General features: G+C 37.4%; 1 protein-coding gene across 1 annotated transcript in view; it reads right to left on the bottom strand.

The window, feature by feature from the left end:
• SLC38A4 (solute carrier family 38 member 4) overlaps positions 1-24,969 on the bottom strand; it is a 67,462-nt gene that overhangs the window by 16,503 nt on the left and 25,990 nt on the right. The window contains exons 2-6 of the mRNA XM_039243086.1: positions 11,161-11,390; positions 7,000-7,090; positions 6,385-6,500; positions 3,532-3,605; positions 2,812-2,904 (exon numbers count right to left, since the gene is read on the bottom strand). Of these exons, the coding sequence (XP_039099017.1) occupies positions 2,812-2,904; positions 3,532-3,605; positions 6,385-6,500; positions 7,000-7,090; positions 11,161-11,279 (493 nt within the window). The 5' untranslated portion in view covers positions 11,280-11,390. The remainder of the gene's footprint in view (positions 1-2,811; positions 2,905-3,531; positions 3,606-6,384; positions 6,501-6,999; positions 7,091-11,160; positions 11,391-24,969) is intronic.

Genomic DNA, 24,969 nt, shown 5'->3' with positions numbered 1-24,969 from the left:
CCATACTTCCTTCATGTGTGTGCATCTTGAGAGACCATTTTTTAGTTTATTCCATTATTTAGTAGCTATACTCTGAGCAACAGATGGTGTCGTTGTCCCTCAGCCCTTTGGGTTTAGGGCCAGATATGTGTCTGTCCGGGTATTTGTTATCCAAACAAGTAACTTAGATCAACTCTGAGGTGATCCTATGAAATGCTTGATGTCTTAAGTCTTAAATAGGCTGAAAATTTGAACCAAATGTAAAGCACTCTGTTGGTGGGGAATGGGGAGCATCTATGCTGTGGCCGGAAAACCAGTAAGATGAAAACAATCCCGAAACTCCTGCCAAATTCTACCCAGGGCTGTAGTCATACTATATACAAATATGAAAAGAAACAAATATAAATCATTAAGATATGCCTGGATTTTATTTGCTTACCAACTGTCCTTTAGCAGGAGCCATTAAAGTTGGATAAAGTTTATTAAAGGAATTGCTAAATTTGGAAAATCCTAGATCACTCCAGTGATTTGATTTTATTTTTCTTTTAGTGAAAAAGCTTAATGTTTATTTTTGGGAGAGAGAGAGACAGAGTGTGAGCAGCGAATGGGCAGATAGGGAGACCTGGAATCTGAAGCAGGTTCCAGGCTCCAAGCTATCAGCACGGAGCCTGACACAGGGCTTGAACTCACAAACTGAGATCATGATCTGAGCCAAAGTTCGATGCTTCAGCGACTGAGCCGCCCAGGCGCCCCTCCAGTGATTTTGTTTAAGAAGGGTTACTTCCCTGCAAGATTTCTGTGCACACTTATTTATTGCAGCAATTTGTAGTAGTGAAAAACTGGAAACCATCCAACATCAGTAAGGGATTCAGTAAACCAGTTATGGTACTTTAGTACAATGGAAAATTCAAAGCCATTAAGAAGAATATGCAAATACAGTCAAGGCATGTTGTCAGGTAAATAAAAAAAGGAAGCTATATCAGTATTATAAGATGATCCAATGTTAACAGTAACAATATACTTATTAAATTTCACATAGAGAAAAACCTGAAATAGTTATTTCTAAGGATGACATATAAACATCTTTATAATTTACTTATTTATGTCATGTTTCAGTTTTTTCTGTTAGCATATATTTGTCTTATAATCATAAAAATACCCATTTAAAAAAAAAGGAGGGCTCCGGTGACATTGAATCCGAGAACTGGGGAGGAAAGGATGTACTGAGCCCTCATTATGTGCCATATGTTATCTAATTTCATCCTCACAATGACCTTGTGAGATGGAGTATTACTCCCATTCCCATATATGGACAAATTAGACTCAGAGGAGTAAAGTCACAGTGACAGAAGCAGACTCAAATTTAGGTGCATTGGACTCTTAAAAGTCTATTCTCTACTCAAGGGTCTTAAAATATTTTTTAAAAGCAGTTATCATGTCAGATATATACAAACAGGGCCAAGGGAGCCCAAAGGAACTAGTACTAGTAGTTTAGAGAAGCCATGGGACATGGGAACAGAGAATGAGTGTGTGTGTGTGTGAGGGTGTGTGTGTGTGTGAGGGTGGCAGGACTACAAAAGTAAGGGAAGTGAATATAATTTGTTATGGTATGACAGGACATATAGAAGCTAGGTAGATATGGGTGTGATAGGAAAGGTATCAGAGTAGGATGAAAGATGAAGACTCTTTTATATCAGGACAAGGAATTTAAGCACTACCCTGAAAATGAGAGCATGCTAAAGAATTTCACTTGTGTGAGAAGCTAGACTGGATTTGAATTCGAGAAAGTTAATCTGGAGGATGAACTGGAGATCAGAGCAGGGGAAACTCAAGGCAGAAAGTCCAGTTAAAAGGCTACTGCAAGAGTCTGAGCACAAATAGTGATCACCTGAACTATGGTGGAGACTAGGAGAGGAGAGCTTCACAAGGCAGGTAAGCTGTAGACTGGACAGGAGTTGGTATTTGGACGTTAAGGGTTAGAGAGAGAGGGAGAGGTTTAGGATAATACGTAAGATTTCTGACTTAAGAAACTGGATGCTGCTGGTATTACTGAGAGAGGAAAGAAGAGTAGAATGGCAGCTTTGGGGACAGGAGAGGAGGTGAGGAAAGTAGTACGACTGTGTGATAGCTTTCAGGCTGTGCAAGAGAACAAAGCTACTAGAACATAGGAAAATGGGTCGATGGGGGACGAAGACTCCACAGGACTAGTGAAGCTGGTGGGCAAACATATCACCTGGAACACTATTAAAAATACATATTTCTAGCTTCTACTCTGGAAACTATAATTCAGCAGGAATTATAAGAATCCTTAGAACCAAGGAATTCGTGGTTTTATCCTAATGCTTCTGATGTCTAGCCAAGTTTCTGCTATAGCCCAAACTTCTCAGGACACGCTCCAGTGGGCTGGTTCTGTGCAGGCTATCTCAAAGATATCCCATGTTTGGCTATGCCCCTGAGATACTTAATGTTCAGTTTTATGAAATAAACCCTATCATACGTATGAAACATCAACATGAAACATCAATGAAATAAGCACCAATGCTTTAATTTTTTAAAGTAAAATTCAGTCATGATAGCATTTGATATCGAGAAGTTTTATTGTATATTTTACTTCTAGAATTCATTTGGTGGGATCTTATATAGTATTTTCTTAGATACTGTTATTTTTAATTGAAGCACAGTAAATCTACCTAAATCTTTATTTTTCAAATTTCCTAATATAAAGCAGTGTTTTGCTGTATTTAAAGTGCATGTTCATTGCTGTAAGAGTTTCCTTATTTATTGAACATTATTTAGAAAGTGTAAGTGGTAGTGAAAGCTATATGCCCTTACCTCCAATGTTCTGCATTGTAATGGAAACAAAAGCTCCGATTTTCCCAGGCCATCCAAATGCCTTTTCCCCTAGTTTTTCATAAATTAAAGACCCTATAATAAAAAGTAAAACACCTTTTAAAAGGATTTTTTGAGGAGGGGGGAGAGGGACAGAGGGAGAGAGAGAATATTAAAGTTCCATACTCAGCACATAGCCCATCACAGGGCTCGATCTCCTGAATCATGAGATCATGACCTGAGCTGAAATTAAGAGTCAGATGCTTAACCGACTGAGCCACCCAGGTGCCCCTAAAAGGATTGTTTTAATAACTAAAATATTTCTATAATTGCACACTGGAGTCTCAAATGTGTACATAAACACCACACAGAAATTATAAACCCAAAAGATGCAATCTCAAAAGCCAGTACCAAATATGTTACATGTTCTACAGACAAGAAGCAATGGCTTCATTCATCTTCGCTCCATGCAGCACGTCAGAACTGTTATTTCTGTCATCCATCAAGACTCCTTTTTTCTATTTGGCTTGAACCTGAGCCAGTTGCTTTTCACTTCCCTCAGCTGCCCAAATTACTAAAAACACTGAGAGGCCATGTCATTGGGGTCAGAAGAAAATGCAATGTGAGATTGACTAAAATCCTCCTCTAGTTAAATGGTATTTCAGTCGATAGCTCTGTAACAAGAATCAAAAAAAGACATCTTGGACTTAAGGGGTAGCATACCTCCTTCCTTGGCGGTCTTCAATAAAAGGTGAACTGAATACAGGGATAATATTGCTACCGCAAGCAGCATGATTCTAGGAAGGGAAGAGAGAGTAGAAAACATCTATAATAAAATCTACTCATGTTAGATATTATAATAAATTATCACATTGCTCCTTTCAGTCATTAACCTTCCAAAAGTATGTGGATTGGGGAGAACCTGAGAAATTATTTTCAGAACTCTACACATACCCTTTCCCGTCACAGAACTGGAATTTGCTATATCTTATGTGCTAAAACATACCACGGAAGTTACTAACATTTCCTTTTTCTAGTGCTACCCATTAGTAGAATCTGATTTATAACTTAGATGCTAAATGTATAGCAAAGTTAGGAAATACTATACCTGTTTAACATACGGATATGTGTACATCAGGTGTGTGTGATATTCTCAGCAACATTTGTAATTTAAGAGCTATTTGGCCTGGCTAAACCTTAATATAAAATCTAGAAATAATAGAAGCCAAAGCATGCAAAGTATAAACTCCACTCCTACTGATCCTGTGTGTTAAATGGCCAGATACTTGTGAGCCACAGCTCTGGCAATTGCCTGTATAATAGGAAAAAAAAAAAGAGAGAGAGAGAGAGAAAAGGAAGTATAGGGTGCAGGAAAATGCCTTTATCTGTTCAGAAAGAATTCTTTCTGGTTCAGCCTCCTCCACATGTCCATAGGCATGTAGGAATTCTTTATCTAGTGATCAGTGTTTCTCCAAAAACAAGATTGGGAAAGCAAAAATAAGAGCATAGATAGAAGCATCTATATAATAAAGGAACAATATTAACCTTTACCTAAAATCTAAAAAACCAAAACAAATGCCCTTATAAGTATATAAGGGTATTACATTTGTATATAAGAACCCAATAGATATTTTCACCGCAAATTGACCTAATTCTTCGGTAATTCCTGATGAAGTCAATTTTGCAAATGTACATTTGGGCCACAAGTTTCAAAAGTTTATAACTACCTATATTGTGCCCTTGCTTTCTGCAAAGTATGTTTATCAGAACTGTCTAATCAATGACTTATTCATATATTTTTCCATATGCCTTATGAACTTCCCTGTTTTTAAAGATGTAATTCAGATTACATTGTTTTCTTTCCTGGGAAAAATAATGAGCATTCCCTGTATTCTAAACATATACTTGCTTTGGCCAAAAATATTAAAAGTAAAACCAATGAAATTCTGTGTCACTTGTTGTGAATTAAGGGAGATGGCTGAATTCAGTCTGTGCTAGTTGGACACACAGAACATAGACATCATGTCTAATGGTTTAATTGCTCTGGACATTTTAATCTGTTAAATGTTTAGGCTTGAAATGAGGCTGTCGGTTTTAAAAGTGGAGTATTCTCCCATGAAAATAATCTCGTGGCCCTAGGATCAGGGGAAGAGTTTCTTACTTCTATTGGTTAGTAATCAATGATAACTTATAATTGTAATGGTATGTGTAATTAATACGGAGAAGGCAGTCTTAGAGATACTGGTATACTTTTGTAATATACACTGTGTATATGGAAACATCTCTAAGCCTTTAAGATTCAGAGGATTTAAAAAAACTCTTTATTTCAAACATGACCTAAAGAGTGGTTGACACAAAAATCCATTCAGCTAATAAATATACCTAAAACAGGCCAAAGCACTAACACAATATAAATATTTATAGTCCTGCCTGATCCTTAGCCCTCAAATAGCTGTGTGATTAGATAATCACAAATGATGTTCAAAATACAAATAGCATATACTTATATATAATATAAGCATTGCATTCTTAGACAGTTATTTAACGCTCTAGCATTGCATTAGGGATGACAATCTGCATTCACACTGATGCCTGACTAATATTAGACTTTATTCCTGTGAAGAATTCTACTACTGCCAACTGTGTCTTGGAAAATACCAGGCTGTACATAAGGCACACAAACATCTGTGGCCGTCTGTCACACAGATGACGTGATAGCCATCCTCCAGGCCAGCTATGCGACACTGCTGTCCTTAGGCAGCATTTGACCAAGTACGTAGGTCTAGGAATAAATTTTGGCCACTCTGCAATTATTTCTATGCCAAGCACTATACTAGATCTTGGGGATACAGATGTATGGTGAGTGAAAACAGACATGGGCTCAATCCTCTGGAGATTATAGTCTAGCAAGAAAGAAGATAGACACTAACCAAATATATCAGACAGCTACAATAAAATATTAAAACTGTAGGGACTGTTTGTCCCAGTCATAGAGGTCAGGGAAGGTATCAAAGAGGGGAGAGTGAGTTGCACGATGAGGAGTTAACCAGATGAGGAAGAAAGGGAAAAGGATACTAGGACCATGTGCAAAGGCCTTGTGGTAAGAGGGGAATATGGCAACTTCTGGGATGGAGAGAAGGTCAGTATGCCCATCGTATCAGGCATTTAGGAGGCATAAGGGATGGGGCACAAGATGAGAGCAGAGCATTCAGGGCTCTGTAGGCCTGGATTGGGATGGGATCTCTTTCCTAAGAGTGTGACAAAGTCAAATCTGCTTCTGGGAAAGATCTTTTTTACGGTGAATCACTTTGTGAAATGCTTTCTATGGACTGGTAAGGGCTGCCCCAGCACTCTGGGTGGCTGAACACCTAGACTTTCTGCCATTTGGTTAGGGGCAGTTGGTTGAACAAGCACCAGGATTAGTCACTCTGATTGTTCCTCATGTTGCTCATTTATCTATAAACCCAAGAATATGCTAATACTTTCTCAGGGCATTCCTGTTCACAAAGATCAGACTTGAGATTGTTAATTGAAAGAATACCAGGTGTGCATGGGCTCTGAACCAAATGTACTTACATGAAAAGTATGATCCCCGTGTTGGCCATGGCGTAGGAAAGGCCCAGGATCCCACTGCCCATGATTGCGTTACTCAGGTTGAATGAAGACATTCCAAAGGATGTGGTCCCGGGATGCTTAAAGAAAAAGGGGCAGGTCTGAAGCAGATACTTGCCAAAGGGTGACCTTTTTCAAATTATTCTTATTCTCACATTATCGTTACTGGAGGAGATTATGGGTCAAAATTGAAGACTAAGATAAAATCACAGTGAACAAAAGCTGTTACTTCAATAAAAGCATGTAATTTTCAATGGAATGGAATGCTTGGTTTTAGCAGGGGTCTCCATAAAAATAAAAAACGCAGGTTGAGTAACAAAGAAGGGAAAGCATGTATGATTGCAGACTACATTTGGGTTAGAATGATTTCTCCAAAAAACCAATGAATTTCATAAATGATTTATGTAGCCATATGGCGAACAGGAAAAACAAGTCCTTATTCCAGTAAGGGCCTGAATAAACAGAGAATGTGCTGATCGAGGCTTGGAAAATTTCAGTCACATTGTTTTCCCATAGAGACCTAGGTAGATCAGACACCCTCAAGTCCTGTTTACCACCTGAAAGCAGAGATTCACTTACATGCTCATCATCGTAATCTGCCAGCTTCTTTTCCCCCAAAAATCCATTTGTCAGGAATTTCTGACTTTCAGCATCTTCATTAGTAAATTGACTGCACGTTAAAAAAAAAAAAGAAGTAAAAACATCTAAGTAAATGCTCTGAATTATATTTGTTCCGGGTGATCTAAGTAACTGGATCAGGGAGGAAAAACAAGGCACTAAAACATTGTTCCCCCTTCTCTTCCTTCATACCTGTGTTCCTCCCAGACCAACAACTGTGCTCCATTTATGAATATACTTTGGGAAGGAGAGAGGAAGTTGGGAAAGAAGAAAATAATTTTTTAGTTATCTTTTTTTTAAGCCACATTTTTCTTCCCACGTTAACTATGCAAGAAAGAACAATGACAGCTAATGATGTTTCCATTTAGAGCCCTCGCAAAGAGAGAGTGTCTATCAGAACAGTGACTGAGTTTTCTCAACTACTGCCACACCACAATCAGAGTATTCTATTAATTCAGTAGACATTTGCTAAATGCCTAGGTGTACGACCTTCATCTCCTTTGATGCTCGAATCTCCTTATGAGAGGAACTCTCACGCCCCTACTCTAAAGATGAGGTGACCGTGGCTCAGAAAAGGGAAGTAGCATGCTCACCCCCACTAGGCTCCAGTCTAGGGTTTTCCGTGGCTCCACACAGTCCCAGGCAGGGCCCTGTCACTGGTATTTTCTTTCCTTTTTTGAGGTGGTGGAGCTCCACCCGTCTATTCACATATTCTGTGCTGGAATGTAGTTCAATGGTAGCTCTGTGTTTGGTGGTTTTTGTGTGTGAGGGTGAGGATTTTAACTACTCTGAAAATCTACTTGGCTTACTGGACAATGAGAAAGTAAAGAAACATTAAAGACACCCATGAATTGGTAGAAGAGCTGGGAAGGAAGCAGGACTTCGAAATGTCATGATCTACGAACATGATGATGATTGCAGTGTTCTTGGGCAGAGGCTGGAAACTGCACACTGCCTTACCGTAGAGGTCCTGCATGTGTATACGAGGGGTTTTTGAGGGTATGGGTCTAGTACAACCACGTTTCCAAAAGGCTTGCCTAATAATTATAGGATGTCTACAAATTATCCTTTATAGTAGGAGCTAATCCTGAACTATCCTGTGAGCAAGAGAGATAACAAGGTTACTTTTTGAGAATAAGGAACAACATAAAGTATATGTAGGACCGGCAGACAAAATTACTAAGTTTTATGTGCTTTTCTAGATGCTCACTGTGTACAAGTTAGGAACATTTCCTGGCATCCTCTTACTTCTTGTAGAAAGCATAATGCCCTCAGATGCTGCTTTCTTCCATCCCTGCACAAACCCCCTTAAGTCCCCTGGTCCCTTTTTGTCCTTTATTTTAATAGTCTGTAGTTAATATACTTGCTATGTGGAGATTGGCACATAATGTTCATAGTTGGAAATGGACAATAAGATGAAATGGAGCCTAAAGCAGGCCTCAAGATTATAAAGCAAAAGTGTCATCTGGATTTAAACTACAGAATAACAACATTCTATTTTTTTATCTTAATCAATAAATTAGAATCCTTTAGTCCAGCAGTATTTTTTAAAATTTAAAATGTGAAAGTAGAGTTTCTTTCTTGAGACATTTGCAAGTTTTTATTATGGCATGAGATGAATTATAATCATAACACATGACAAGATTGGAGAAAATATGAGAAATGTTTTGAATGTCTTAAATGTTTTGATACCAAACCCAGCCTGTATTGAAAACATAAGTATAATTTCAAATAAATGAATTATGTTCAATTTCCCAAAAGTTCACATTTAAGGGAATGATCCAAACCAAACATAATAAAAACCCATCTTTTTAAAGTGATTATAAAATTGCAAAATGATGACCTGTGTTTGAGTCAGGAGTTAAAAGCTAAGTCACTGTTAAGTGGTCCAGAACACTCTATACGGAGCTTAAACAAGAGCATTCCTGCTTTTTCCATTACGGCTTTCAGAGGCACAAATCGAATGACTCTGGAGGACTGTTCTCAGGATGGCATCCCCTTCAGCTTGGCCAACTCTGCAGAGATCACATCTCTGTGCGCATTCTTCTCAGAAATGAGCCATCAGAGTTGATCAATTTACTAAGGGTGACGAAGTGGAGGACAAAGAACCAAAGTTTACTGCCGATCTGCTATCTTTCAGTATTCACTTCATCCTCAGAATAGTAGGTGCTAGTTTGTCATTCTGCATTTTTCACTGAAGCTTCCAGAAGATAAATATCGTCTCCAAACTCAGGTATTCATTCTACAGATTCCAGAGCCCTGTGTTCTGCCACAACGTGCGTTCTCAAGAGTTGCTCAACCTAGAAAATGCCACGATTTGCATCTCTGTGGTCTCTCTGGTCCAGCAGCATGAGTGTTTACTGCACTGGCTCCATGGAGGAAGAACTGTGCTTCCTCCGGAGGCCTTCCCTGGATGTTGTGAAATGAAATGAGCTGTCCTTGTCTGAGGATAATTCTCAACCTAAGGCCTAGATTTGGTCAAAAATTTCCTTCTAAGTGTCTTACGTCCTGCATCATTTGTGTTATGCACCATGTTGTGAGGAGTTAATTTACTTTATCAAATGGCTATATCATGCACCTACCATGTTCCAGGCAGTGTGATTTGTGCTGGGGCTACGGAAGCCTTTAGCCTGTTGTAGTGGAATAATGACAAGAGAGGGCACACAAAGGAGCCGGTGATCACTTCTACCTAAGGGGAGACCTCATAAGACTTCTGACTTTGAGCTGTGTCTTGAAGGATGAATAGTATCAATAGAGAGAAAGGGAAAGGTGGGTGGGTGATACTAAGAGGGTATTCCAGGCAGATGGAGCAGAATGAGTAAGGCACAGGGAGCTGAGAGTGGCATAACAAGGCTTTCCTACAAAAAGGGAGCAGAGCATGAGCTGAACAGGAGAGCTAGGTCAGGGACAGATCATTGCCAACCAATGTATAGCAGAATCTTTGTCTTACAGCTAATGGGGAGCCACTGAAAGGCTTTACCAAGGGATGGAACATGAGTCTTTTTGCAGTTTTGCAGGGATGTGAAGTTAGCTGGAGGAGATCAAAACAGAAGACAGGGAGACCAACCAGCCCATTTTAATAGACAGGTGACTCATAAGGGCCTAAAGTAAGATGGCAGTAGAATGGGTATACAGAAGTGGGTGGATTTGAAATATTAAAAGAGGTAGAACCAACTGAATGTAATCAAACACTGGATATGTAGTTTGGGGGAAGGGACAATTCAAGGTTGATAATCAAGGTCTTTGGATTGTGTTGCTGTATGACAGTGGTGACTTTCACTGTGATGGGGATTACTGGAGGAGGAACAGATTTTGAAGAGAATCATAGGAGTTAAATATTAGAAATTACAGATTTGACTTACAAATGAGGCACTTCTTTTTTTTTTTTTTTTAATGTTTTATTTATTTCTAGGAGAGAGAGAGACAGCATGAGCAGGGGAGGGTCAGAGAGAGAGGGAGTCACAGACTGAAACAGGCTCCAGGCTCTGAGCTGGCAGTCAGCACAGAGCCCGACGCGGGGCTCGAACCCACGAACCGCGAGATCATGACCTAAGCGAAAGTCGGACACTTAACTGACTAAGCCACCCAGGCGCCCCACAAATGAGGCACTTCTGACCCATGAGACACCCTGTAGAGATGTGTAGCAGACAGTTGGGTATAAAAATTTGAAATGAAGTTAAGTCTAACAGGCCGAAGATGTGGCACATGTTCAGTGGGTGAGACCATAACAGTTGTGAAAGAGCTTGCTCACAGGACATTCTTAGTGACAAAAGAATCCCTACAGCATTCTGGAGATGCAACAACATTTAAGGGGCAGTCAAAGGAAGAGGGATCAGAAAACATTCCAAAAAGTAAAAGAAATGATAGGCTACTATAACTGAAAATGTTCTATATTAATGGTATAAGAACACTATAATTTCAATTCTAAATTAGTCACACACAGTCCAAATCAGAGACATAGAATGATATTATAATGAGTACTTTAGAATCAGAAAGTTGATGTGTTAACATCAATGCATTGTTATCTCTCAAATAGGTAATGAATCAATTCTTCCTGACAAAAACCTTGACATCCATAAACCTCTCATTTTTCCATGGAACCTGGTCATTTTTAACCCATACCTGCTCATTGCTGCCTTTTCTAAATTTCCTATCCCAGTGTAGCCATCTTGAACACTTTCTCCACTGATGCTCTCATCATCAGGTTCGATGTTGACATTTCTCAGTTCCATGGGATCCATTTGAGCTGTCAGCACTTCTTGTCCACACACAAGCTCCTTCAGTGCAAACAGTAGGCTGTGCCTTCAGCTTAAGGCTCTTCCACTTTGGGCTGATGTTCAGAACACTCTGTTCTGCAAGCAGAACACAAAATAGACCATTGTAATTGTCTTTAAATTAGATAAATGGAAATAGAATCACCTACTTTGGTCTCTATAAAAACATGGACAGAAAGTAAACTCCTGAAACTGTCATATAAATATGTCTGGCAAGTTCCCTTTACCCAATACAAAAAGGGAAAGTCAAAGAGAAGGAAAATCATTAATAAATTGCTAAATCAGCAGATACTTATAGAGTGCCTATGTATATCAACATGGCACGTGTTCTCTTAATCACGGTGGGAAGAAAAAGTAGGACCTGGCAGTGATCTTCAAGATGCTTTTTTATTTGTAAGCACATTGCATGATTTAAAAGAAAGGGAGAGAAAAGTAAGTCGTTGCCAAAGATTCCCCTTTGTCAGTTCTAACTGTCTGCTTGAATTTGCTAATTGGGCATGAAAGAATTAGCATCACCAAAATGCTTGATAACAGGCAACATAGGGTGAGAGGATCATGCAAACGGAGCCACTTTCCAGGTACTTGGATCATGAAGCCAGTATCTTTGAATACACATCAGTCAACATCCATATAAAGATTTTTAAATGCATTTTAACAACTAAGAGACTCAGCATTTGGGTTCTGCTTTGCCTTTAATTCTTTGAATCCCAGCACTTTTTATTTATCTTTTTTGTTTGTTTGTTTGACCTCATTTTCACAGTAACATGTAAAGGGGTGGACTGGCATTGTGTTTAAAAAAATAAAGCTATGAATCCATCATATGTTGTTGATACAATTTCTTCTAAAGTTTTTACTATTAGAATCAGTCAATTCTTCTTGAACTGATATAGTGGGAGAAATACTGGGAGAAATACTATCACTCGTGGAAGGTGTGGTTCTGGAATGTGCACTACCCATTTGGTAAGAAAATCCTGAGCACAGAAACATAAAAATTGCTCCAGAACTCATGAAATTCATAATTTCCTTGACAAATATAAAAAGACCACATGGAAATGCCTCTGCAATCCAATGCCCGGGTAGCACATCTGTGGAAGGCAACTCACTCTTGATGAGTTCACAGTCCTAAATTACAAAAGCCACATGGAAACTCAGGAAGAACATCAGTAAGCATGAGAAATAAGATTCATACCTGAGTAACTAGAGATGGCAAAGCAATTTAAAAGGGACTTTAAAACTAACATAACAAAAAGTAACAGGAAGAATCAAAATAAGAAACATTTATAAAAGAACATTGTGAAAGATGATCAGGCTGGCTTGAAAAAGAGCCCAAAAAATTCTAAAAATTAAAAAAAAATGTCATTGAAGTAGAACTCAGCTAAAGGGAGAGTCATGAAACTGGAAGATAGATCCATGGAAATCACTCAAATTATATCACAAATTGGTAAAGAAAGACCAATATGAAGTTAAGAGACATGGTGGAGGGAAGCAGAGAAAAGAAATTTAACATATTCTAATATGAGAAATGTGTGAGGCCAGGGAGAAACAAAATAGAAAGACATAATGGCAGAGAATTGTCCAGAACCAAAAAAAGATAGTAGCTCTCAGGATGTAAAAAACAAAAACAAAAACAAAAACACATGGTGCATGTATTTTAAATAGAAGCAATAAAAGTGGATATATTCAGTAATATGAACTAGTATGCATATATAATATCAAAGAAAATTTAAAAAGTCAAAGAGGATGGAAGTAAGATATGCATATGGTTAAAGAAAAAAATAGAAACTTGTACTAAATGAGTAAAATTTCTCTCCCCCCATCACACAGACCAGTTTCACTTGAAAGCAGGAACTATTAATGACCATTTCTATTTTTAGTCCTTTATATAAAGTTAGACCTTCTAAACTTAAATTATTCACTAAAACCTGACATGGTTTATCAATTCTAGACTTGTGCATATGACAGTTGGGGAAATTAGCATACTTCTTTCTATCCATCCTTCTCATGTGCTTCTAATTTTCTGGTTAATGAAATGCTTTTACAATATTGAGATTCATAATATTTTCATACTATTCTGTAAAAACAATTACATTTCTCATAATTTTCTATAAGTTGTTTTTGAAAACTAAAAGCCAACAATCAGCATTTACAGCATTATGATTGTATAAATACTATACTCCAAAGAACCAAGTGGTATATTTGACAACATAAAAGGATATAGAAGTCCTCTGTTATTACTTTCTGAATGGTCTCCTCCTCCACCCTCTGGGTCTCACTGAGCTGCCAATGTCCTCTGAACACCATTCCATCTTCTTTCTTCAATTCATTTTGCATTGTGCTGGAATCCACCATGATTAACTCCTTTCGCACAGCATGTCCATGTTTGTAAACAGAATTTGAGTTGTTTCACGTTGGAAAAAGGTCTTTCCTTTGCCCTCAGACTTTGTTTGAAGAAGTATTAGGTAGGAAAACACAGTTTAAGTTTTTATTTAAATTCCAGTGAGTTAACATACAGTGTAAATATTAGTTTCAGGTGTACAATATAGTGATTCAGCACCTTCATACAACACTTGGTGTTCATCACAAATGCTCTCCATCACCTATTTCACTCACTCCCCCCCCCAATGCCTTCTCCTCTGATAACCATCAGTTTGTTCTCTATAGTTAAGAGTCTGTTCCTTGGTTTGCCTCCCTCTTTTTTCCCCTCTTTGCTCATTTGTTTTGTTTCTTAAATTCCACATGAGTGAAATCATATGTGACTATCTTTAACTGACTTATTTCACTTAGCATGATACTCTCTAGCTCTATCCGTGTCATTGCAAATGACAAGATTTCATTCTTTTTTATGGCCGAGTAATATTCCATTGTAGAACAGATTACTTTTAAGCTATTTATTTTATTATTTTTAGCATTTATTTAGCATACTCTCTCTCTCTCTCTCTCGAGAGAGAGAGAGAGAGAGAGAGAGAATGACAGACAGAGCGTGAGTGGGGAAGGGGCAGAGAGAAGGAGACACAGAATCCAAAGCAGGCTTCAGGCTCTGAGCCGTCAGAACAGAGCCCGATGCAGGACTCGAAGTCACAAACTGTGAGATCATGACCTGAGCTGAAGCCAGACACCCAACTGACTGAACCACCCAGGTGCCCCCTATCTTATTTTTTGACCTGTCCACTAATTATTTTTCATGGTCCTGTTTTTAATTTGTAATAAATTGGTTTTGAACTTCTCCCTCTTTTTTTCATCCTATCTTTTTTTGTTTCTTTTACAGATGCAATATTTCCTCGCATCTTTCTAAGGACATTGACTAGAAGTTTTCAAAAGCTCCTTTTTTGCCTAAATTATGTATTTCTTGAGTTAATTCTGTTTATTCATCTTGATCCTTCTCTTGCTTGCTAGTTTTCCTTAAATTCTTAGTGACCTTAGGTGGTTCATATTTATGAATGAAGAATATGTCGGTTAACTCAGGCAGTCCTTGAGGTTGCTCTTAAATCTTGCAGGTTTCATTAACGGGTTGCTCTCCTGTAGGTCCTGTAAGTGGCTTCTCTGCAGATGTCTGTGTGTGGAGCATCCCTGGAGAACCCACTCCCAGACCCAGGTGTCACTCTAGGAGAGGTTTCTATGGGAGCAAAATGCTGCATGTGTTTTCCTCGTGGGTGGAGCTTCCGTTCCTGCTTGTAATCCCTCTCGTCTGCTGTGGCGTCCCTCGTGCCTTCTCTAAAGTCCGGCTTTTTTCACACACTAGATCACAACCTTATCCTTTGAGCAAAGGCGGCAGCGCAAACGGGCTAAAATGTCCAAATTGAGGTTTCTTGGTGAATATTTCATCATTGGTTGCCCGTGATCCACACCGACTCTTTGTATACGTTGATTTAACTGGGAGCTGCTGCCAGGCTCGTTCTGAAGAAAAGCCCACTTACCTGGTTTACCTTGGCTTCCTTCTGCCTTTCAGATTTTCCAGTGCTATCTGCTCTCTGCCTTCAAAGAATTCTTCCAAACTTGTGTTCGTTAATGACACTATTATTTTGGGGAACTTCTTAGCTTTTTTCTTTTAAAAAGCATTATTTTGCTTAAATTCATTGCTTAAATTTCTCAACACTAGGTCCTAAACCCCCATTCTTCCAATCTACTCCCAAGACTTCATATCCCAAGGACTGCTCAAACGACATCTTTGCCCAGGCCTCTCCTCTCCAGCCGCACGTGTCCGGTGTCTAACTGATGTATATACTTGCATATCTCAAAGGCAGTTTAAATTCAGTGTGACCAAAATCTAACTTGTAATAGTGTCCTCTATTTCCAATGTCTCCTAACCAAAGAATATTGTTACCATTTATCCAGTTACTCAAACAAGAAGCATGAGTCTTCTCTTCTAAGTTCTCCTCCCTTATCTCCCCCATCCAGTCCTTTACAAAGTCTGGTTGATTTTACGCCTAATCAAAGTACTTCCCAAGTTAGTCGTCTCCTTTCCATCTCTGCCTCCATCACTCCTGTCCCAGCTACCATCATTTCTTACACTGTCAACTGTAGTAATCCTAATCCATGTCCTTGAATCCTCTTGCTTCCCCTCCCCCAGAATTGTGCTTTTCACACAACAGCCTGAATGATCTTTTAAAACCAAAACGTAGATCATATTTATTTGCTTAAAACCCTTTCCTGTCCTCCCCTTGTTCTTAGGAGAAAGTCTAAATTCTCAATGTGCCCACAAGGTTCTTCAGGGTTTGCCCTCTCTCTTGGTCTCCTCTCCTCCCCACCTCCATGTTCTGGCTTCACTAGCCTTGGTGCAGTTGCAGGAATTCAGCAAGTTCTCTACCACCTCAGGCCATTTGCACAGCTGAATCATGGTACCTGGAATGCACTGTATTCCATGCTTTACTTAGTCAACCCTTCTAGGGGGTTTCCAGAATATACATGGCAGTAGGCCTGGGGGCTTCAGTTAAATTTCATTTCTCTCCATATTTATTCAAAGGAACCTCACTGATTTTATTCATATTAAGCCATGCTAACCTGAAATAAAAATATATATCAAACACGGCAGTACTCAAACCACATGCCAGACTGTGTAATAGAGCTTCACATCTATTAACTGATTTAATCCTCACAGCAGCTCTCTGAGAGAGGTACAATTTTGGTTCTTATTCCCATTCTACAGATAAATTAATTAATCGAGGCACAGAGAGGTAAGGTAGCCTCCATGCTATGCCGTGTCTGTACTGCTCTCTACTACAGAAAACTAAAGCCAAGACAAGGAACAGAAACTCTGGCTCTGGTGATAAATATAACTTGGCATAAATCTTGGCCAAATTAACTAACTTCTGACTTTTTTGTCTTCCCATATGTAAAATGAGCACAAAGCTGTGCTATTAGGATTTAGAAGATATTATGCTCATCAAAGTTTGGCACCTAGTAGTAGTAAATTTAAATTCCTGTTCTTTTAATAAGCAGAATTTAATTGCTATTTTTATCCGCATCCCAACATATATAGCATTTTATATGTATATCTATAGTTTCTATAAAAGGACCGTACAGTTCTCTAAACTCAGAAAAAAGTGTAAGCAAGGTAGGTATCCTTTACAAATATGGAAATTGATACCTAATCTCCTGTTTATACCATCTATAAATCATTACATTCTCTTTTCAAGATAATATATAGCCCATGAAGTATGAAATAGTGGTTTAAGATTTTGGCCTCTAATCCTAATTTTGGTCCCGGCAAATGGATATCTTCTCATAAAAGTTGGAACACATTTTTACAGCTCATATCTTTAGCTCTGAAGATTATATTACTGACCACTCTTAAGGAAGAAACAGACAGAAGCAAAATTTAAAAAAGAATTAGAACACAAGAAACTAAATATTCTGCATCATTTGCCTGTAGCAGAAAGTATATACTTTGAAAACTTCAGATCATATAATTATTAAAACTTATTAACATGATTATACTTCAGTGTAGAAGTATTTTATAGATGTTATTTATTCATTCAACAAATACTGAAAATGAAATACGGACCAGAAACTATGGAAGGTAAAGCATGAATAAGATAGAATCACTGTAACTGATGAACTGCTCAGTAGGAAAGACAAGTTTGGAACGAACTATTCTATTATAACATAATTTACATTTTTACTTTTTTCTCTAAAATAGCTACTTCTTGAAGAATCAATCATTGCATGCACAGGCCAGAAAAGAATGATGTTGGCATACACCTTGACTGAAAACTACATGTAATATATTATATGTGGTACTTTATGTAATAGAATAAAATGTTCATAGGCATAGATTCTTCTGCTCCCATCTCAGTAAACAGCACCATCATTAACCCAACTGCTCACAGGAAGAATCTGGCTATAGATAGGTATTGACACCTCTCATTCTCTATCCTGGATCTTTCTATCCATGTCCAATCTATCACCAAATCCTATCAATCCTTCTTTCAAAATTAAAAAAAATGATTTTTTTCATCACTTTTTAGAATCAAGTCAGACTTCCTACTATGTTTATAGGGATCAACATACTTGACACACATGTTGCTCTTTAGGCCCAAATTGAATGACACCTCTCTTCACTCACTGGACACACTGGGCCTTTTTCATTTCTCCTTGCCCCCTCGGGACCTTTTAACATGCTGTTCTTTCCACCTGGAATGTTCTTTCCACATTCTTAAACCTAGGTGTCTACCAGAGCTACAGGAATCTGAAAATCTTTAAATGTGGTCAGAGAGGCCTCCCATCTAAACTAGATCCCCAGTTATATACTCCTGTGGCATGTTTTCCTTTCCTTCACCTACTTATCACACTTTGCACTTACGTTTTAAGTTATGTGATTATTTGATCAAGAATAGTCTCTTCCACTAAGCAGAGAGCTTCATGAAGGTGGGAACAGTGCGGGGTTGTAGATCATACATATTCCCAGCACATGTGGCACTGTGGTTCCTGTTATAACTTACTGAATCCATTGCAACCGTATATGCTCTCCTTTATAGTTACAAGGATGCATTCTTGTTACACCTTTACAGGCTAATATTTGAAAGTGGCACGAAGTGTTTCCCTCCGGTAACCATGAGAAAGAACAGCATTGTTGCACAAAGAATGTTCAAAATTATTCTAACAGAAAAATCAAATTTGGTTTGACAGAACTTTCTAGTCTAGCTTTGCCCCTCAGCGAAGTGCAGTTTCTCTGTGATACAGAGACCTTGCAGAAACAGACTAAACATTCCAGGGGGGTGGTCATCTGCATTGTTGCTTCGTTCATTCATTAAGATACAAAATCAGAACTTGAAACAAAGGTATTTAGAATACTATTACTATTAGAAGGCTTTGTTTCACATCTATTAAGTGCTATCTAAATGTGGGCATAGCTGATTCCTTCTATCCAAATTCTAGTTACTAAACATTGTGTCTTGTTTGAATAGGTGCCCAAGAAATACCGGCTGGAAGATTCTCAGAAAAGCAAACTTCTCCTATGTTACTTATGTAGTTCAGTGTCAGAGAAAAGACCTCGTATCTGGGAAGCAAAACTGTCCTTGAGTCAAGAGGCAAAAGTTATGACCTTTCCTAGTGACTGCAAACATTTATTTTACCTGATAAGGGAAAGGGAAAAGGAAGCTAACATTGGCAGAGCATTCCCCACCATCCAGTCTGTCTAGTCTTTCACACCAAGTTCTGATGAATCTACCCTGAAATCTGGGTTTAGGTAGCAGGTAGCCTGACATCCCATTTATCCTTTGGTTGAGTAAGTGGGAAGTAGCTGGTCATACAACTTCTGAGAGCCAAATGATCTTTGCATCCAAGGAATGGACTTAAATCCATATCCCAAAAGTACCTTAGGTAAATGAATACAACATTGACAACGGAGTCAATCTAATATTACCTTTATATTAAATTCTTTTAAACAGTTTCTCCAACAATGCCTTTCTAGTCACACACTCCTAGTCACATGGCTTCTTAATCTGTGGCATGATTTTTCACAGGAATTAGCTTCCACAAAAGCATTCAATATCATTGAGTCTGAGGTACCTCTTACAAGAGAAACTGCCAATGATGGCAAAACTGTGCTTACTTGACCACTTTTGCTGGCGCTACTATTTTAACATTTCCATTCCTTTCCTCTACTCAGACATACCTTAGAAATAATATCTAGGGAGAACTAGAAAAGTTAAAAGAAATAACCCTATGTTGAGGTCTTTTCCTTTTGTAAGAAGATTAAGTGCTTGCTAATATGAGCATTAAAGCAGCCATTTGATGAAGTATAAAGGATGATTCATAATTTCTGAATATGTTAAAATATTATTTTCTTGTACTTTATAAGCAAAATACCATTTCTAGCTCTGTTCTTAGAAGGTGATAGAGATTTTCTATCATCTTAAACATGAAGAAGCCTCTTATATTCGTGCACAAGTTTCAGTTCCTATGTGTTCAAACAGTGGTTTCCAGAAATGTAGAAAGAGGTCTTACCATATATGTTATCAGAGTGAATTCTTTATGCATCATGTATTAAAGCATGATATTTAAGAACCTGAATTGCAGATGCGATAAATTCTAAAATGTTGACATCCTTTATAATAGATGCTGGACCATGCTCAGAGGTATTTTTAAATAACTTTTTAACTTTCTCTAAAGCAACTCATATATTAAAAATAAGAACTTTAGTAACCTTTAAAGGATTCTGTATAACATAGTTATAGAAAACTCGAGAGTTTAGTCCTCAAAACTGTATTTCTCAATACTTAAATCTTGCTGATCTACTTAGTAGAAAAACAGACTTTCAAGAAAATCCTAAAACAGTATCTAAATATGAATCTGAACAACTGGAGGATCTTGGCCTATAAAATAAATGGTAGTCTTTTCTGGAAAACACACCTAAATTTCTTCAGTGTGTCAAAAATCAAACTTTCAGTCAATAGACCTTGAATGTGACATATATCATCAGTTTAAATACTTTATCAATGAGTTAAGAAACACTCTTTGCTATCACCCGGGCATTTAGGCATTCATGTTCAGTACGACACCCAAATCATGCGATACTTAAATCCACTGAGAGTTTTCCATCTGATTGATACATTTGAGAAATACAGCTTTATATTTAGATAGTTGATTCTAGTCCTTCAAAATATAAAGCTATGCTTATATTCTTATTCTCATATTCTTACATTCTACTCAGTTTCCCAGTTTCTTTTAGTAAATTTGGTCTAAAATACTCCTTCATTAAAATGGACACATAAGAAGACAAGGGAAGACACAATTGTCTTCTTTTGCATTTAACAATGGTACAGCCCAAACTCTTAGCCATTGATACCTACTGCAGTCATAGGATGTTCCTCCTTTCATTGGTTTTTGTGGGTAATTTTGCTTTCAAGATAAAGAAAATCTTTACTGCTATAGCATTTGGAATGTACTTCTAAAACCTTATAATTTTTCTAAGACAAATAATCTCAACTCTTTATTCAGTGATTAACCAAGAGATGTAAATAACTCAATACTTGTCACCTAACCCTTTTTGCTCAGTTTCTCTTTTCTATTGTCCACTATCCTAATTTTATGCTCAAACCTAAAATGATCTGCAAAAGAAAGCTACAATCAAGATGTGGGTAATTAATTTCAATTTTACTTTTTCTAAGGAGAGAAAAATTACCCAAGTAGTATTTTCAAGCATTTGATTTGTAATAAATAATCAACACCATAAAAAAAGAAGAAAGGAAGCATTATCTTAACACTGCAACCAACTATTCATGTAAAAAGAACTTTACCTTGATTATTTATCCAGTCCTGTGCAATCTTTCTGGAATTGTTTGGAATGGCAGACCCCTGCAACAGTGTTGACTTATATGAGCCTTTGGGGCTCTAGACAATGATTTAAAGAACAGTGGGCGTGAATGAGACAAGCCAATCACACCACCACCACTTCACCCCAACACCTCCCTCTGTCCAACTTGCGTCAGCTCTTCAAAAAAAGAAAAAAAGAGAAGCTAACTTAGTTTACTGTTGTACATTTGAACTAAACATCAGTTACACCAATTTCTATTTGTTTTTAGAATTTTGGCTTTTATACAGCAAAATACTCATTTACTGAAAGTTGTATCTTGACTGCTATCATTCATATCAAGATGCTATAAGTTGGTTGACTGATAAAGCTTTTAGAAAATTGACACTTCTAGATTTATAAACTTAAGCCAAAGTATAACAATACGGTAATAATAATAGTTATGGAGTCTGCTTGTTGAATGAAGCATTATAATCAGAATACATAGAAAATATTAAGTATAGAGGAGAAGAGTTATTTTCCTTTGAATTGCTGGCTTATTTGGAGGAAATTTTATAGAATGACAGACACTTTCAAGCGGCACCAACTTAAGGCACCACAAGAATGAAAATCGTAGGCTCTGTCCGCCACTGTTACTATTCTGTCTGAATAAGCAAAATGCTGTTGAGAGGGTTTTTTTTTTATTAAATTTTTTTTTTTTTTGTAGAGACAGCATGAATAGGAGAGAGGGGAAGAGGGAGAGAGAAAGAGAATCTTAAGCAGGATCCACACTCTAGTGCGGAGCCCAACACAGAGCTGGATCCCACAATCCTGGGATTGTGATCTGAGCTGAAATCGAGAGTTGGATGCTCAACCAACTAAACCATCCAGGCATCCCTGTTTGGAGTTTTTAAAGAACTTCTAAATTAACATTTCCTCCTTTTCAAAGAAAGTTGGCTTTCCACACATTAAAGATTTGAAATATGATGGCATATAATTTGTTCTGTTATGAAAATGCATCAGTTACACTCATCAAAGTGAAACGAGAAAAAGATTAGAAATCAATCCAGAATTCAAGGTTCTTTGTTCACTCATGTCATAAATATTTAAAAGGCAATCTGATGACCAATCAGAAGAAACGCTAGATTACAACAGATGGGTCAGCTCTCTTTCTATAAAAACACAACTAAATATTGTTCTTTGAGTAAGAAATTTTTAAGCTGATGTGAGGCACTATTAAATAAAATGTCCAGTCACCCATTTCTAATATCCTTTTCAAATGTGCCCATTGGGTCTATTAACTTTAATATGGTGTCTTGGCTTGTATTTGTCTTTTAGTGAGCTTGTTCTTTATTTTTTAGAATCACTCTGTAGATTTGTTTTTTACTGGGTGAAAATTAGTATGGTCTAGGGAAAAATTATAACAAATATATTAATTTTAATTTCAGAAAAATTTAAAGACTATTCCTTTTCCAGTCACTTCTATCATTTAGGTTGTGATTTTCCAACTTGAGATTTTCCTTTTTGCAAAGTTACCAGATGAGTATAAGATTAAGCAAGCAAAAACCTGCACTAATTGTTAGAAGATTAAATACCTGTATTCTAGTAAAATTCTATTTCATAGTGGATCAACTGAAAAGAAATTCTAATATGTGAATTTCATACCATGATGTCTTCATATTAAAAAGGATAGAGATAAATGTATAAATAACTAAGGTTTATCTCTCTTAAAATTTTAGTTTAGATTTCATTTATAATTTAGATCTTCAGGCATACTAAATTATAGTAAACTGGCATATTAGATTAAAATAAAAAGCACATATAAGAGGTCTCTATATATGTTTCTTCTGAACCTATCCTAATTGCAAAGTTCTTATCACAAACTTTCCTAATACTGACTTAAAAATACACATATATGAAAATTCGTTTGACAAAAGTTAGCTGAATTAAAACAGCTTAGGAACTTGTTTGACTATTTTCTTCCCTTGGTTTCTTACATGTTTAGGTATGTCAATTAATGAAAAAATATACAGTCTGGTTTTGATGAAACTCATTGTAACTTTCCCTTCATTAGGAAAACACAGACTTAACACTATAGTTTCATGGTCTGCATATTTCTTAAAATCATACATGGTGTAATGTCATATACATTTGGTAATAGGTCTCTGCTCTTTTAATTTTTAAAGCATTGCAAATGCAGCGTATTCATTTAGTCTGATTTGGTTCCAGTACCACTCTAGAAAGAGGTAATGAACTAGAATGTGTAGCAACTTTAAAAAGTGAATACAATGAAAAATCTGTGGGTAGTGAATAATGAACCAAGTCTGAGCAAGAAGATGACAAATGCTTTAACCGATCCTTCATATAAGAAATTCATGTGTCACCAGGAGCAGATATAGGAGACTTGGTCCACGGGGTAGGGGGAAAGGGGGCCCACGAGATAAGATATGCCCATATAAAGGGAGGCCTGGCTTCCCAGACTGTAATATAGTTAATGTCAGCAGAATTGCACAGGGCTCTGAAAGATGAAGAGTCTCCTGAGGCTGAAGCTGTCCAAGAAGGAGTCAGGGAGCCCATGGACCTTGAGGAGGGCCTTAAAAGTCTACATGAGATCCCAATAGGTAGAAAGAAAAGAGAAAAGCATCCTGGGTGAAAACTGTAAACAGGCTAAAAAGCATGTTCTGGCAAACAAACAGAATGGAATAGTCCAGATTATAAAAGCCATGGAGTCTAGGGAGCTCAGAACTTTAATAGTAAGGATCTTTGAAGGCTTCTCGGAAAAAAAATAAAATAAAATCAGGGAAGGGAGGCAGGTAGGAAGAAGAGATGGAGGTAGGGACCTGGAGATGAGTGAGGACGCTGAATGATAGTTTGGCTTTGGTAATATTTGCTGTCTGAGGATAATGGCAGAAGAAAAGGCAGATGGAAAGGACTTAAACCAAGGTCAGTGGTGGTTTGACTCTCTCTTATACTATTTCTATCTATCACTTTCACTAGCTCACAATACATGCTATGAATTTTAGGTGACTATCCTATGAAAAACAAGAAACTTGCAATACAATCTTCATTTTTCTTTATATACGGAAAGAGAATCCATGGTGATAACTCATCCATTTCAGGACCTCATCCATCCATCTGTGGCTATTATTTTCAAATAGTGCAGAGACGGTCTTAGAGTATATGTCCCACCCAATATGTTATCTATTTAAAGTACAAAATTGTTGGCTCAAAATAAATACAGATCTGCATTGAATTAAAATTTTTCTTGCTTATATTTAAAATCAATGATTATCTTATTTAAAATTTCCACCTTTAATGATGTCCTCAAAGAGAAAGTTCCAGCTGGATCAAGTCAAAATGAGTCAACAATTTTAAAAAAATGCCTTAGCCAGACCATCACGGCATTTTGCAATGACACTGAGAAAGATAACCTCTTGTTCTCATCAGAACTGCACCCAAATTTCTAATTTTAGTCATGGGACAAAATAATACTTGGAAATAAGATCTGGTTACAGCCAACCTGTAAAAAGATGGGTAGACACACTAGTGACTTAAGAAGAAACCAGATTACCTGATTTTTAATAATTTTGTATCATGTCCGTACCTGCATTCCCTTCCTTTTCTTTACTTCTGCTTTAACTTCTCTTTAGGTCACCTGCCTGTTTCTTGTCTTTCTTTTTAACTCTTCAAAAAAGTGACACTCTTTTAGAGCAGAAAAGCACTACATTCTTTTTGCAGTGGCTTATTTTCCAAGAAGAGTTACTTTGTGTCCTTTTCAGCCTTTAGCTTCATAAACTCAAAATCTAATAAAGTAGATCAAGTCCCAAGACTATATATCCATCAGCTTACAGCCAATATCAGTGCTTCCAAATATGAACACTTCCCTTAATCCAACTATTTCCTATCGTATTGTGGGTAAATGTCTAC

Source organism: Hyaena hyaena, unplaced genomic scaffold (genome assembly GCF_003009895.1).
Source record: "Hyaena hyaena isolate Hyena2069 unplaced genomic scaffold, ASM300989v1 scaffold_221, whole genome shotgun sequence".
Lineage (NCBI taxonomy): Eukaryota > Metazoa > Chordata > Mammalia > Carnivora > Hyaenidae > Hyaena > Hyaena hyaena.
This window is presented reverse-complemented; position numbering and strand designations above follow the sequence as displayed.